Below are 15,798 nucleotides of genomic sequence, written 5' to 3'. Positions count from 1 at the left end.
ACCAAGCTAGTTTGCCTTATAACAAAGAAATGCACTGAAAGACGTCTTTATCAGGGGTGTAATCTAAGACTAAACTTCACTGTAAGTGCCTCACCCTCTTAATGTTAGGAAGTACTGTTAGGATAAACGGGTGCATGTATCCTGGACCAAAACACGCCAATGGCTGGCAGTGGCAAAATAAATAGACTTGTAGTATTTGTTTCATCAGTGATATTTAAATATTGCTGTTACAGTCAGAACCAGACAACATTACATGTGACAATGCTGCATTTGATTATGAATTATGAATCTTAGAGACAATGGCCAAGCAAATCACGTTCGCGGTTCGACTGACCCGCCCACATCACAAATGAATGTGCAAATTAATTTAACCGACAAAGAACCAGATGAACCTGAACAAAACAAGAGGAAATTTGTAAAGTTTTGGGGGACAAAGTATCCATGCATCTTTGAACTGGATGGTATGTTATGTTGCAGATCATGCATATCCATTAAGTGTCAGATAAAGCACAAACTACAGGGAACTTCATCTAGTTACTGTAATAAAACTTTAAAACAGTCTTCTAGCTCACATTTTCAGTGTAAAGCTAACTATGAAGTACTCAAAATATTAAGTGACTAAAATGACAACCATATTTTCAGTTTTGGCAAGCCCTGGTTCGTAACAATGTCACGATGGTTCATCTTTGGCATCTTCAGTAAACTTAGTTTTGGCATTTAGAAATGCAATTACACAGCAAAAAACAATGATCTTGCACTTTTTCACTACCTCTTTATGGCACGCCACAACATGACAGAGAAATGTCAGCTAGTAGAAGTAACAACATAAACCCAGAGCATTTACCAGATCAATATCACAAGACTGATACGTCTGTGCTTGGGTTTTTTTTTCTCTCTGATGCACTTTCCATCCAAAGCCATCAGTCTGCCACTTTTATCAAACCTGATTTACAACTGGGTGACTGAGAGCTGTCATGAAGCCACACACATTACCTCACACATCTATCAGTAAAGCATTGATCTGCCTGACAAACACTTCTTATTTAACCACCCACACAGTAACACAGTGCACTGCCTTACCTTAAAACAGGTGGTTTCTCCTCACTAATCTCCGGGCAAAGGTATCCATGACTTCATTCAATCCAGCGCACTGGCTCATTTCACAGCTTCGGCTTGTTGCAGAAATTACCCTGGATTATGACAAAACAAACAAATAAAGGCCATACATTTTGAAAAATGTAAATAAACTCCATAATGCCATCAAACTATTTTTTAGATTTAATCAAAATTGAAAGCATTGGTTTTTATTTTCCGTTTGGGACAAAATTAATGATGTAGAACCATGGCTCACATAGGGCATTGGTAACTTCAGAAAGACACAGTTCAACACAAGGAATTCGGAAAAAGGGAGTTTCTTTTCTAGAGTGTTTGGCTCCCATGCATTTAACAAAAACATTATAATTATAATTATAGTTGTGCAGCCAAATCTATCTGAAAGTGCAGTTGATAATAATAATAATAATAAAAATAAAAATAATAATAATAATGCGTGTACTAGGCCAGTGGATTCCCTCTGGGGATTTGTAGTCAATATTTCCAACAGCACTTGAAGGCAGCTGTTCTAATCTGGTTTAATCTGGGCAGGAACGTCACCAGAAGAGAGATGACATCTGTGGATAGTAGCTTTTCTGTTGGAGTGAAATAAACGCATGGCTGTCATTTTGTGAGACAAAATGTCTATAACAACTTGCCAGAAGGTTACTCTTATATCATGCTCTGTTCTCTGTGTTTCTCTCTTCCTGCCCAGAATGCTTTTACCCAAAGGGAAAAAGGAGATGGGTCGGCCTGAGGGTAAGGCGGCTTATCAGATCATCATTCATCTATCCATCTCCATCCCCGCTCCATCTCTGATGTCTTTTTTTCTGTTGCTGCTGCTGTTGCTGTTTTTACTGCCAGCTGTTACTTTGACTATACAGAGTGCGCCAGGCTCAAGGCCCCATTATAGTGCACTCATGTTCACCATAACGTTACACAATGGAAGGAGAAAAAAAGATAGAAAAACCTGCATTTCACATTTCGAAGAACATGTACAGAATATTTGCTAACATTTTAAAATGTGTACTGTATTTCTAAATATTTGCACATGCTCAATAAGTTTATGCCTATACTATTTTAATATGTGTCTACTAAATTTTAAGCCTTCATATAAGTTGTGAAAACTATTTTTACTTTATTGCTAATTTACACTTCATATCTGTGCTGCATTTGTTTATACATCTGATGTAAAGCTGGAAGTGAACAGGGCTATTCTGATCACTCTTCTCAAACAGTAAATTGTCAAGCCTCCATCCATACATCTGATTAGTGTCTTATTCAGAATAAACAGATAGCTTTAGTCTTTAAAAAAATCCTCATAAAGAGAAGGTTTTATTTCTTTCTCTCTTTTTAGGAGGACAATTACAGTTTCATTGTATCAGTTTTACATATGTTATCAGAGGTTAGAAATAACTCAAATTTGCTTTAAATTCAATGTGTGAAAGCTGGTTCAGTTCAAAGAAATATGCTCACTGCCACACAAAAATCAAGCTGAGCTTTAGACACAGTTAAAAACATGTATATAATAGAAATTATAATCAAATGTTAACAACACAAAGTAACTCTACTCAGCCATCAAAAACCTATGACCACAGTGATGCTTATCAAAGAAAATCAATAACCACACATTTTATGTTGTTCAACAACAAATCTAAAACAACATGTTTCTGTGAATTCTCACTCCCTCACAGATAACATTTGGGGTATTTATTCTTCACTGTTTCGTACAGTAAAACTCTGTCTGGCAACTGGCAGCCCAAAATACAATTACAAATCCACACAAAACAGAGTATTCATTGCCGTCGGTGAACTTGTGACTCCACGTCAAGACCAAGTCCGTGTCCCTCGTGGCAAGACACTCATGATAAAATGTGCAAATGCAAACATAGGCATCTGCAGGCCATGCCAAAGCTTCCCTCTGTGTGCGCAGCAGCAACGGTGTTCATGTGGGGGCTTCCTTCCACACCATGCTCAAATGTATTCAAGAGGATTCAAACTGAAATGTCTCTAGCTGGTGAAGACAGTGCGCATTGCTGTTAAACAAGAGCTGCTGTAATCTCATTCTGTCTTTGCATTATGCAAATCCTCCAAATGCTTCCTCTTTAGTTTGTGGTTGCATAGGTTGCGTGAAACCCAGTGATCATTGCACATAGGACACAGAGAAAGCATATTGTGTTGTTTCATGAGCATTAGACTTATGTAAGGATCATGGGTGGGTTTAATTTTAAGTTGTTTCCCTGGGACGCATGCCGTGTGAGAAAGGATCGTTTTGCATTGATGTTGGCTCTGTTTTGAGCCTTAATGAGTTTCCTGAAAGAGGAATACTCCTTTGCCACGGGCTGGTTATCTACCAACAGACATTTCCTGCTACAGCAAACATGGCTACAGCAAAGAGACGTGAAGTCGACAGTAAAGGCCGACGCTTTGATTAGAAGTGGAAAGTTGAATACTTAAAATAACCCATTTAATGCAAGAATCAGTTGACCCCCAGGTTTTTTCCACATAATCTAATCTGGCCACCATTCAAAAAGTTTGGGCATCCCTGGTCTGCTTTTGTCTGTGCAGAAACTGTGGATTTGCTGCTTTTCCTGCTGCCTGAGCTTTGTCTGCTGTAATGCTCGACACATCGTCCTCCAGGAGATTATCATCAATGACCTTATTTTATTTTCTGTCAATGATTTCAACTTGTGATGTCAACTGTAAAAGTCTGAAGAAGTAACCTCCCACCACTGAACATTTTACTGTTCAGGCACTCTGACGCTGAGATCTCTGCTGTTTGTCTGTCTCTGTCACGGCGCTGTCAGTCTGCTACAATCTATCGACCAGCTACGGTATATGATTAGCCAGGTGTCTTATTTATTTTCCTTACTACTTGTTTTTGTTAGTGATTGAAAGAAGTAAAATGAACCTCTTGGGCTCAGTTACTTTGGTTCAGACAGGAATGTGGGGCCTGAGCCACACTCCAGTGTCCAAATACGCACACACCTGGGGAACAGTCTGCATTCAGGCACATTTCATAAAACAAAACAATAACTATGTCTGTAAATTTTCAGCATTAACTGTCCAACCAGCTGCTGGATGTAAAACACAGGACACACACAGTGTGTGTCAAATTTACCCCCAGTCTTAGGCTTTTTCAGCAGGGGCTTCATCACCCAAAACAACACTTAGCTAAAGTGCTCTTTAACTCAGGTTCACAATCTTTTTCTGGCGTGGACTCTTCCACAAATTTTCTTAGACTACAGGCTTTGTTTAATCCGCCTTAGCTTTTCCAGTAGCTCACAAAGTGCCTTTCTAGTTAGTTTAACAAGCTGCTTTTGCCTGTATGATTTGGTTTCCCCGTAAGTCATGACAGCTTAATGCCATACCTACAAATCGTTAGCTCTTGTGTTAGCTCAAGCTTCGGCAGGTACGCTAAACTGCAAACGTCAAAGTTTTATTTCCTTTCGGCAACACAGCACGGATTAAAGCCCGAAAACACGTACACGCAAAGTCAAATGGTCATACTGCCTGGTAAAACTACTCACCGGTCTGTATCCATGTTGAGCGGCGTCCTCTCCGGTCCGACTGAACCCAAAACCCACGGCGGAGCTGGACCCGGTCCTGACGGGTCGGTGTCCCGCAGTACAAAAAAAAAAATCACAGTCGGAGGTCTCCGCGATAAGCGTGACAACAGTTATAAACTTAATGGAGGCAAGTTTTGTGTCCGCATATTGCCGCTTTTCATTAAGTCACTGGTGCAGCATGTCGCGAGCTCACTCAATTGACACGTGAAGCTACGTATCAGCTGTTACATGCAAACCAAAACCTTCAGTCAAAGTCTTAAAGCGTAGGACTGAGCGTCCTCAGTCCCACAGCTCGGTTGCTCAAACAAATATAAGTTATCATCGGGTCACCTGAAGACACCATTTCGTCCAAAAGAAGAAGAAAAAATACCACACCTTCCTGTATTGTATGTAGTCTCATTTTAGTTACTGCCACCCAGTGTACAGAGAGTGTACTACACCAAAAGTTAATACAAAAGAAAATAAACAGATAAACAGCTCTAAAAGTAGACATATAGCCTGTACTGCTACGTGCATGGTTATTTTTTTTAAGTGAGAAAAAACTGTAGGCCTAACTTTGGTTAAGAAAGCGATCACAGTAAGATATTTGCAGGATTCCTGTTGAAAAAAACAACAACTAAAAACCAGCTCATGTTGGCAGCTGGTTTTAGTTGGTTTTAGGTGATGGAGGATGGTCTTAGATGGTCCTGACCCAGTTCTTGCTGGTGCTTGATGGTTTAGCCGTACATGCTGGTGTGACCAGTCTGTAAAGCTGTGCAAAAATAAATGAAAATCAAAATAAAATAAAATAAGCTGATAAATCAACATTTTCAACTGGTCAAGCAGGGTTTTTTTTCACTAGGGATATATTTGCTCTAATTACTGATCGATAGATTTTTGTCTCCTCCAGTTGGACCTGGGTTCTACCCTCCTGTGATGAACCAGCTGTCTCTGCCAGAGGACCCAGATCAGTGGGCTGTGGACCCTTCATACTCTATGACACACAATGCTGAGGCCATGGCCAAAGTAAAAGGCATCGGACGAGGCAAAAAATATAACCTGATGGCTCAAGTGATACCCATATATGGCTTTGGGATACTTCTTTACATCTTCTATATAATCTATAAGGTAATTAATGTGACTGGCCTGCTTGGTAGACAGGTTGTTTAAATATAAAACACAATACATTTTGCAGAGACCCATATATGGATATTAAGTGTTATCATACAGTTTTACACCACACCATTATATACAGCATTATATTGTATGTCATGTAGCATCACAATGAGAAAAATCATAGTGATATCTGTGACAATAGTGATGGTGCATTTACTTCCCATTTATGGTATATTCAGTTAGTTAAAAGATACTTATGGTTATTGGTATGCTCTATTACAGTAATCACAATCATTTTTATTTTCACAGCTGACATGTAAGGGAAAGACTAATAAATCAGGAATGTACACCACAGTAACCAAGGCAAACATGGAGCGTAAGATTAGTAAGTACCCTCAGTAATTGCTTGCTTTTTATAGTAATACCAAAAACTACTTGTAATGTGAATTGTTCATAGACAATATGTTATCATTTTGCTTTGTCTTAACAAATAATTATTAGTTAGTGCATTAAGTTCTTTAGTGATACAACAATCAAAACTACAGTAATACAAAAAGGTATGTAAATGACATCTGCCTGTGGTGCAGTACAAATCAACCACACACATTATATTTTGATGTTAAAATAATATTTTCGCTTGTAAATCTTGTAGCAACCGATGACGAGCTTATAAGGCTTCAGGAGAGACTTCTGCGAACAGAAGCGATGATGGAGAGGATTGTCTCTGGAAAGTCTCGTGGTTCTGGGAGGTAAGACTTATTTTTTCATTTAACATGCTGCCTTTCACTGCCCATAGCAGTGAGAAAAATTACTTCATGCTGGGATAAATCAGCATTGGCCTGGGATGGAATTGAAAGGGCAAAAAATTAAAAGGGAAAATCATTCAAAGGTGAAACGATCATCTGCATATTTTACTTAAAAGCTACTGCTACGACTTTATTTAAAAGTCCTTTGGTTATAAAATTGCATGAATAGAAATTGATGTATAGATGTAAATGTTTTAAGAAAGGCAAAATTTTCTAGTTGCTGGCTGGCTGGAGAATAGTTGTCACATTTGGACATACCATTGCTAAATCTTTCTGTATAGCAAACAAATATAATAAAGAGACTCAAAGACTTAATAATGTGACAAATGATATGTGTGGCAATTCCTTGAAAACACTTCAATCTGGGCCTTTCACTCAGTACTCACTCAGGGCTTTTAGAAATTAAGAACAATCAGAAAATCAAGACTCAAAGGAAAGTCAGCAGACGAGAGTGGAAATATATTGCAGTTGAATATAACAAGAATGAAACTGGGATTCCTTTACCTCACTGCCATAAGGTGATGCACCATTGCAGCATCACTTTGTTTCATTATCTGTGCTGCTCTCTAGTGGCAGAAGGAGGAAGAGTAAATCTTCAACATCAAAGAAGGAGGAGAAATTACTGAAGCAACTTCGACAGATCACACTGCTGATGCAAGAGGGCCGCTTGGAGGCAGCTTCCCCAGAGATGGAGGCTGAGGAGGTCCCCTACTGCGTAGACTGGGAAGGTAAATGCCTAAATCTGAAGCTCCATGGTCCTCACATCATTTTACAAAATCCAAAGAATTGCAGCAGTTTTTGTCTCTGGAGCAATCAAATACGTGTGTCTTTTTGCATACCAATGCAGGTTACCCAGAGGAGACCTACCCAGAGTATGATGAGCCGTATAAAAGACGTGGATTTGACATCTTTACGCTGGAGGAACCCTCCCAACAACCCACTGCCGAGGCCCTGGCAGAGAGGATGGAACATGAGGAAGAAGAGATTACAGCAAGGAAACTATCCATAGTGGAAGAGGTGGATGAAGAGGCAGAAGAGGAGGAGGACGATGGAGAGGAGGAGAAAGATAAAGAGGAAGAAGTGGAGGAAGAGATAGAGGAGGATGAGGACGAGGAAGAGGAAGAGGAAGAGGAAGAGGAGGAGGAGGAGGAGGAAGTGGAAGTGGAAGCAGAAAAAAGGTTGTTGCTCAGTCTTCCTTCGTCAGAGCCCGCTGCAGAAAGAAAGCAGGAGAGACTTGGTTTGGAGGTTAGCAAAGAGCTACAGTGTCTCAGCGGAGGGAAGAAGCAAATCAGTTTTAGTGATCACAAAGATGTGTTCCACTACCCTAAAGAGGATACGTATGAGGAGGAGAGGGAGGAAGAGAGGGAAGATGAGGGGGAGGAAGAAGATGAGGGTACAGAGGTGGAAGAGGACGAGGGGACAGAGGTGGAAGAGGAGGCCGATGAAGATGATCCTGTGATGGAGGCAGAGAGCCTGCTGTTCAGCTGCGAGGGCTGTCCAAACCCGGAGGAGGAAGCTGAGGAGGATAAAGAAGAGTATTTGTTAGTGACTGTAGAGGGTGACGGTCCTATCCATGCAGACATGCCCAAAGATGTCGGGGCGAGTGGGCTGAGGATGCGGAACAGGAGGGAGACATAAAAGACTTGTCCTTCACCTAAAATGAGTTTTTAAACATAGAGGGGACTTAATGTTCCTCAGCATTTTACTTTGTTTTTTGCTGATCCCTTATATGTGTAAAATATAGGACACAAGCTAAATAGAGACATGCAATGCTGCTCTGAAGCAATATTTTCATACAAGTAATAGTCTCCTTTCACTCTATTAACCCTTTGACACCTGGATTGTTTTTGGTTAATTCCCTTCATAGCTCAGCTTCTATCAGTCAGATTCATTAGCTACACCTGTGTGGGTGTGAGGAAGCTTTAAAAGACTGGAAGATTATTATAATCTTAGGGACTGCTAATTTGCTTGTTTTTAAATCAACAGAGGCTTTGCAGTTTTGAAATTATGTCGTCTACCCAGAGAATGTTTGCAACATTTATCATCACTCCAATTTTCTTTCACAAGACACCTTTGTTATTACTGTAATATCAAAAATGTGTCACATCAGTGGTAGTTGATGAGTGTGCAGTACCTTACACGGTCATGCAATATCTGGCTCCACCTGCTGGTCCCCTACAGTTCTACTCTTAGTAAAACTCCCTGTTGTGCTAATGTAGCATAACAGCCTAGAATACACAACGAGATGATAAATAACACCCAGGGAGCACTGCTTATATCTCGGAGCAATTACCATCATAAAAATAAATACAGGGCATGGTGCATACAAAAAGAGAAGCAGGAGACTGTGATGGAGAAGGCTTTTGCAAGTTAGTAGCTGTGGTAAATGTCAGCAAAGCACGTGCAAGTATACAAAATATGTGAGATTTATACAGATGAGTGCCGTAAAATGAAAAGGGTGCAGTGAGAAAGCTGTACAACTTTGACTTCATGTTCAGCCAACATTAAGTCAGTAGCTGCTTTTCACATTGATGCCTCAAGTGATTGATGAGATTAAGCTACACTTTATTACACCCTGTAGGGCGATCCATCCTTTGCACTCAATCCAACTGTTTAAGAGCAGCGAGCTGCTGCAGTTTAAGGGCCAGGGTCTAACTCCAGTGGTCAGGCAGCTGTGAACTATCTCAAAGGCAATGAAGCCTTTCAATATTACTGGAGAAAACAAAAAAATATTATACCTGTCAAGTGTCAGACAAAAGTAATGACATTATAACAGTAGGAAAACAGCCTCAGTCTTTCAGTAGAATTGGGGGGTAATGTTAAATGATTGTTACAATCGACATGAAGCAAAACAGACATATTTGTTACAGTTAGGACAGTTTATGGGAAAATGGTTTAACATTTGATGTTCCTTAGTTGAACTTAAATGGTTTTTAGCAGTGGTCGCACACATCACTCTCAGCAGCCTCAGAGTTCAGCTGTCATCAAACATGTCCCTCTGACCAAAAGACCTTTCTCACTGTGTATATTTTGTCTTGTCATGCACAGATGTAGCTGCTACCAATGGCTGCAATCATTGAGTTGTTTTTGGTCAAAGCCCTGGCACTGTGCATGCTGACTTGCAGGCACACCTGAACATACAAAGCCATTATTAATATTATTATTTACACTTACACATGTTTTAAATGTAAAAAATTACTATTATTACTGAGACATTTGCGAGGATCATCTACATATATATATATACATATACACACACACACACACACACACACACACACACACACATATATATAAGATATATATATTATATATATATATATGTAGTATTTAACACTTATTGGCATTATTTTTTTCGAAGATGAGCAGTGTTTCATGAATGTGTATCAACATGTGTGAGCAGAGAACAATAAAATATCAAAGACTAGCACATCTTCTGGTCTAGTATGCCAAAGCAGCTTTGGAAAAAAACACAAATTGTAGATAATCGGGGGTAGACACAAAAAGGGTGAGTGAGTTTGAAGTGGAATCTCAGTCTCAGAGGAATAGAGATATTGATTAGTGGATGTCATGGTAGGATCAAGGAAAAACCCCCATGGTCAGAGCTGTCTCTCTGATCATACAAAAATGCAAAGCAGACAAAACAATCAGCAGCGGGAGAGAAAGAAAGTCAGAAACTAAACGCCACAACAAATGAAGCAAAATGTAGCTTTAACCAGCCACAACACGATTTAACATCTGTCTTTTTCCTATCCATCTCTGTGAAGTTGGGCCTGTTCTGTGTTGAGAGTGCTAGTGAAGGACGTTTGTTTGCACACCAAAGCACCACTCCTATAGTATTAGCTAGTAGGTACATTGTTCCTTTTGTAAAAATCCAGACTCATAATAAAAGACTGCATTATATCTCAACCTCAAATAATGTATTTATGTGTGTATTCATATTTTTCTCTTTCATGCATCATGTAGGCTTTTAACCTGAGGTCGGACCAAGTCATATTTTTTCAAGTCACGGCAGTCTCAAGTCTTTTATTTCAAGTCCAGACTGTCAACTCCTATGTTCAAATAAGTTTCCAGTGCTTATGTTATGCCAATTTAAAATTTACAAAAAACACCAATGCTTTTTTAAATGTGCCTTTATTTCATCTGTTATATTTGACACATATGTTTTTCATATTGACTTTAATCACCACATATTTTTTTGCACATAAACAAAATTGTTTTGGGTATAGTTTTGTCCAGCTGGCACTTACATTACTTTAGTTCTTCATGGTTCTCTCCTGCAACTTGACAGGATGCTGTCAGACAGGTTCTAACAAAGTGGATTTGGGGAACAAAGTGTCAACTTCTTGGGAATTAATAACATTTAAGTTAGCTTATTCGTGGCGCACTTTTCAAATAACATACTTTTTAATCTTTGAGCTTGAAGGAAGACATCAAATACTTCCTAGTCAAAAGGCTCAAGTCCAACTGAAGTCATGGGTCACTGGTGTGAGAGTGCAAGTTGAGTTGCAAGTCTGTTCTGATTTTTTCAGGTTGACTCTAAAGTCATTAAATTTGTTAATCGAGTCTGGGTCGAGTCCATTTCATTTGACTCGAATCTATAATTCTGCTTTTAACTGTCCTCTGTGTAAAAGATCTAAATGACTGAAAAAACTAACTAATACATCTCAACACTATATTTCAGTATTACTTTGAGTGTTAAATTAACCGGCACAGTAAGGAACCACAGCTATACTGTAGCTCAGAAGAGGGGGGCAGGTACCAGTTGTCTTTGACTAGATGTTATTTGCAAAAGCAGGTTCACTGTTACCTCGTTTTGAAATGAGAACAAAGGATAGAAGACTGTCAAACTGGCGAACATGTCATTGAAAAGAGTAGGGTTAGGAACATATATTTTGACTTACTGAAGTTTTATTTTTTTCCATGAACAAAAGACTGTGTCTATACCACCACAGTAAATTGTACACCATTTACTGTACATTACAACGAGAGCACTAAAAACAGAAAGTGAAAGAACCTTTGGTTCCTGGACACATGTATGAAAAGCAGACTTTACAGCAAGAGTATCAACAATTTTAAAATAGAAATTTAAAATAGTTAGAACACAATTGAGTACAAGAATAGCACATTTGATAAAGATTTCCTCATAACCCACAGTAACAATAGCGGTATCAGAGATTGTTCTTTGCCTTCATTCAGCATTTTTTAATGGTCATAAAATACAAAATACTGTCATATATTTGAGAAAGAACACTGCCCCAGAAGAAGCAAGAGCAATAATATTTTGAGTAGAAATGTGAACAGCAATAAACCACATGATATAGAAACTTACTGCCGGTCAGAGAGGAGGAATGTACCAAACTTCATCTCAGATGAGCATAAAAACTAATTTAAGATGTAAAGAGCAAAAAATGAAATATGCAATGTTTAAGCTATGGCAGACTTACACTGTTCCTGTTTGTTTGATGGCAGTACATCAATTTGAGTTCAGTTTTTTTTCCAGGTAGGAGACATCAGAAGATATGAGCACAAGCCTGAGTGCTGTGAATATTTATTCCGCTTCCAGATTTACGGGTCAGTGTAAATAATTACTCGCCTTCTTAGTGTTACGTGTTCTTGGCCCTGAATTTGATTTAAATATATCTGGACAATCACTAAAATGTTGTCCAATGATTTGGAGGTTTCTGTAAGTGGCGCCCCCAAAATATTTTGGAAGGGATGGCCAGATGGAGCAACTGAAAATCTTTGGGTGGCACACCAAATCCAAAAGCCAGAGTAAAATTTCAGGAGTTCAATTATGCAGTTAGGCTATCTATCTATAAGTGTGTTAATATGGAGACTTAAGGAAACACATTCTTTTACACTTTGGTTTCTTATTTTAAAGTTAATATTACTAATTATCTAATGAGGATGCACTAATACAAGTACAGTTAACATTTTCGTTCCACAACAGTCCTGTTTTATTGTGTTATGTGTTATATGTATTAGGGGATTCACTGTTCTTTATATAGGCTGGTCGTCCTTTCCATAAAAAGACAAATTTGCAGCTCTAATTTGAAGGAGTACATTGATAGTAGGGAACAAAACATTTAGTGGGAACAAGCCTTCTACAGTTTAGGGAAGACTTGTGGGTACAGAGAGAAACCCAGTTAAATTCAAATACCTTAAAGGTGAGAGTTCAAGGGGCCCCTTTAAAAAGGACCATGTCAGTTGTTCTCTAACCAAAATTTTGCCTAATTCTGGATTATTTAATCCCCCTTTCCAACAAGCTGTGCTGTCTTAGTTGGTACCAATGAATGCCAAAATTTGTCTAGTTTCAAGATACTGCTAACTCTACTCTAGTTTACCCCTTAAAAAACAGAAAATTGGCTTTGGTTCTTTGAAAAACATTGGAAAAAGGCCATAAGCAACTTCAGAAGAAAAGTTACTTAAAAATTAGAGAAAAAAGAAAATCAAAGAAAAAATGTGAATAATCATAAAGACAAACAAGGACATTACCTTGAAATGGTGTTTTAAAATAATACTAATCTGGTAAAATACTTTTAAATATATAATTGTGACAATTATAAATATAGCGTAAAAAAAAAAAAATCCAAATCTAATAAGTGTCTTTCACATTTTCAAAAGAAAGCAAACCAATTTGCCTAGGATTGGAAGGTTTGAATATTTGTGACGGCATCTAAATGCAGCACAAGAAAAGTTATGCTGATAGAGGATTCAAAGAAGTATTTAAAGAGCTAGAAAGAGCAAGTACAGATTGTAAAACTGACTCTCAGTTATATCACCAGGGGGAGGCCAACAATTGTATCGGGGGCGCCACTGGTTTCTGGAGGTTTTTGCAACTCCAGCCATCTAATCAGTCTAAATGACCCCTGCATCAGACAGCTGAATTCAAAGTAGCTACAGAGAATTATCTCCAATGCATGAGAAGACAGCGAGAATAGCAAAGACCAATTCAAGCTCAGCTCCTTTTTATGGCCAAAGCATAACACTGGAATTAGTCTTCAAAGGCACAATAAAGTATGTACAGCTATATCTCATCCACTACAGACTTCAAAGTAAAGTGCACCATCATCCTATACATTCGCATACATGACACTGTGACACAATATTGTATATGGTACAGTGTAACACGCCTCTGCCCTTTTCACGTCACACATTGCTAATTGTTTTGTGTGGAAATGAGAGATATTCCTTCTTGTGATGCTAATCTGTGTGCTTGCAGCTCCAGAGAGCTTATTCTGCTGAAATGGCTGCAAATGGTAACAACAAACAAAATGTAATAAATACATAAATAACAAAATAAATATATGGCGTGCATGGTGTTTAAATGCAGTAACTATTGAAGCAGTAGTCATGCTTGAGGAAAAGTGTGACAGTTTTGTGTGGCAGATTACATAAACCCCAGTCGGCTTTTAAAACTTACAGATGTATAATTGTTAGTTATAATTTACAGATAAAGAAATGTTAAATTTCTCTAACTACTACCTAAAGGAACAGTGTTTGTTTTCATAATGCCATTACAGTACAAAATGACTATAGTTATCAAAACAAATGAATTGGATTTTGAAAGTGGATTACTGTTTGTGCTTGTTTTCTTCCACTGACCAAGACCTTCCCGAAGTCCCACCCCCCAACACATACACACATACACACAAAACTTGAGGCCCATAAAGCATTCTGGAATATGCAGGACTTCCTTGGTACTGGGTGATTTGGAAATCTCAAACCAGCCCCAGGGATACATTAACAGCCCTTGTTGAGAGGACAGATGGACCAGTTCTCCACTGAACTTCAGGCTGGGGTCTATTCGCAGGCTAACTTGCTGTCAAAGCTGGAGAGGGCAATGGCAAAGGCTTGCAGGGCACACATTGGGTAGTTATAGTCCATGGTGAAGACATCCTCTGCCACACGGCCAAACTGCATCACAATGTAGTCAGCTAAAGCAGAGAATGACCAGGAAAGACAATTTAGACAGGCTGCTTCGAAACAATATTCTCGCCCCCCTTTAATTTGTATTTTGAATTATTGAGAGCAAAGCATTCAATAAAAGTAGTTATTATGAAACAAATTATAGAATGAATTAATGCAGAGTTTGGGACTTGAAATAAAAGATTGCATCAGCTGCGTTGTATGACTCCAATAATGTAAAATTTTGTTGTGTATTATGATTTACAGCATTTATTTCACCACTAATTTCTCTCACTCTGCACTTCTTTGTTTCTATTAAAAAAAAAAAAAAAGAAAAATTGATTTGAGAACAAGAATGATATTTTTTAACAAAGGGAGTTCTGTAATAAAATACAGACGGATAAAATTCTAATGAGATAATAATCTTCTTAATTCAGAAAAACAAGAGCACTTTTTTCCCTACAAGCTGTTTTGTCAGAATTCTGAGATAACAATGTCTTTCATTCAGAAAAACCGAAAAAAAATTCAGCGTATCTATTTGAATTAATAAAGTTTGTCTTCTTCTATATACACCAATCCCTACTATGGATCCCACTACATGCTGTGATTGGCTGGTACTCATCACAATGTGGCCCTAAGGGTCAAAAGCCGTTAGGATTAGGACAAAGAGGTCATGGTTAGCTCAAGTACTCACCAGTCTGGGATATTCTCGAAGATTAAAGTGATTCATTTAATAGAAAAAACTCACAATGTACTGCAATGAAGTAGGGTGAGGTAGTATGAAAAGCAACACAATCGATCAAGGTAATATTTGGGTTAAACACAGCAGTGTCACAGTCATTGCCTGTTTTTGTATTTTTAGACTTAGTTGAATCATTATCTTTAGTCTTTATAAAGTGTAAAGCTGCTGATTGCACACTGTGTATATATCATTTTTGGCTACAGACACCTGCGTTCTGCTATGATGCTCTCATTACCTGGGTGTAAATAGCCACATTGGCTATTCCTCGCAGGGTGCAAATAGCACTGTTGGCTATGGATAGCTGTAAGCATCTGCATCTGCCAGTATGTTTTTCTCCAGTGAATGCATTAAGCTTCCATACTAAAAACTATAACAGAATATAACATGGCAATTTAGATGTAAGAACTCACGGTCATTGTCATGAATGATTTGGAAATTCTTGACAGAGGCCTGAGTGACTCTGCCGTGGAAGTTGAGCACATAGGATTGTGTGTCATCGTTCCACACAGGCGTCTTGTTGTGAAGTTCGATCACACTCTCTGTGCTCTTGTTCTGCCACCTGGCCAGCAGTGACTCATGGTCC

At 38.6% G+C, this 15,798-nt stretch overlaps 2 protein-coding genes across 3 annotated transcripts in view; one reads left to right on the top strand and one right to left on the bottom strand.

Annotated features, from left to right (window-relative positions):
- The first annotated feature begins 1,733 nt into the window (after positions 1 to 1,733).
- On the top strand, positions 1,734 to 8,200 carry ric3a (RIC3 acetylcholine receptor chaperone a). The gene is made up of 6 exons (XM_042485507.1): positions 1,734 to 1,851; positions 5,551 to 5,768; positions 6,066 to 6,141; positions 6,409 to 6,505; positions 7,133 to 7,290; positions 7,410 to 8,200. The coding sequence occupies exons 1-6, from the start codon at positions 1,734 to 1,736 to the stop codon at positions 8,198 to 8,200; spliced, it is 1,458 nt and encodes a 485-aa protein (XP_042341441.1).
- Positions 8,201 to 13,212: 5,012 nt separating this feature from the next.
- The window catches only part of tub (TUB bipartite transcription factor), a 62,977-nt gene continuing 60,391 nt past the window's right edge, over positions 13,213 to 15,798 (bottom strand). For both annotated transcript variants that reach the window (XM_042488155.1, XM_042488164.1), the window contains 2 exons: positions 15,626 to 15,797; positions 13,213 to 14,502 (listed from right to left, as the gene is read on the bottom strand). In XM_042488155.1, coding sequence (XP_042344089.1) covers positions 14,369 to 14,502; positions 15,626 to 15,797 — 306 coding nt within the window. In that variant the 3' untranslated portion in view covers positions 13,213 to 14,368. The remainder of the gene's footprint in view (positions 14,503 to 15,625; position 15,798) is intronic.

Source organism: Plectropomus leopardus, chromosome 1 (assembly GCF_008729295.1).
Source record: "Plectropomus leopardus isolate mb chromosome 1, YSFRI_Pleo_2.0, whole genome shotgun sequence".
Lineage (NCBI taxonomy): Eukaryota > Metazoa > Chordata > Actinopteri > Perciformes > Serranidae > Plectropomus > Plectropomus leopardus.
This window is presented reverse-complemented; position numbering and strand designations above follow the sequence as displayed.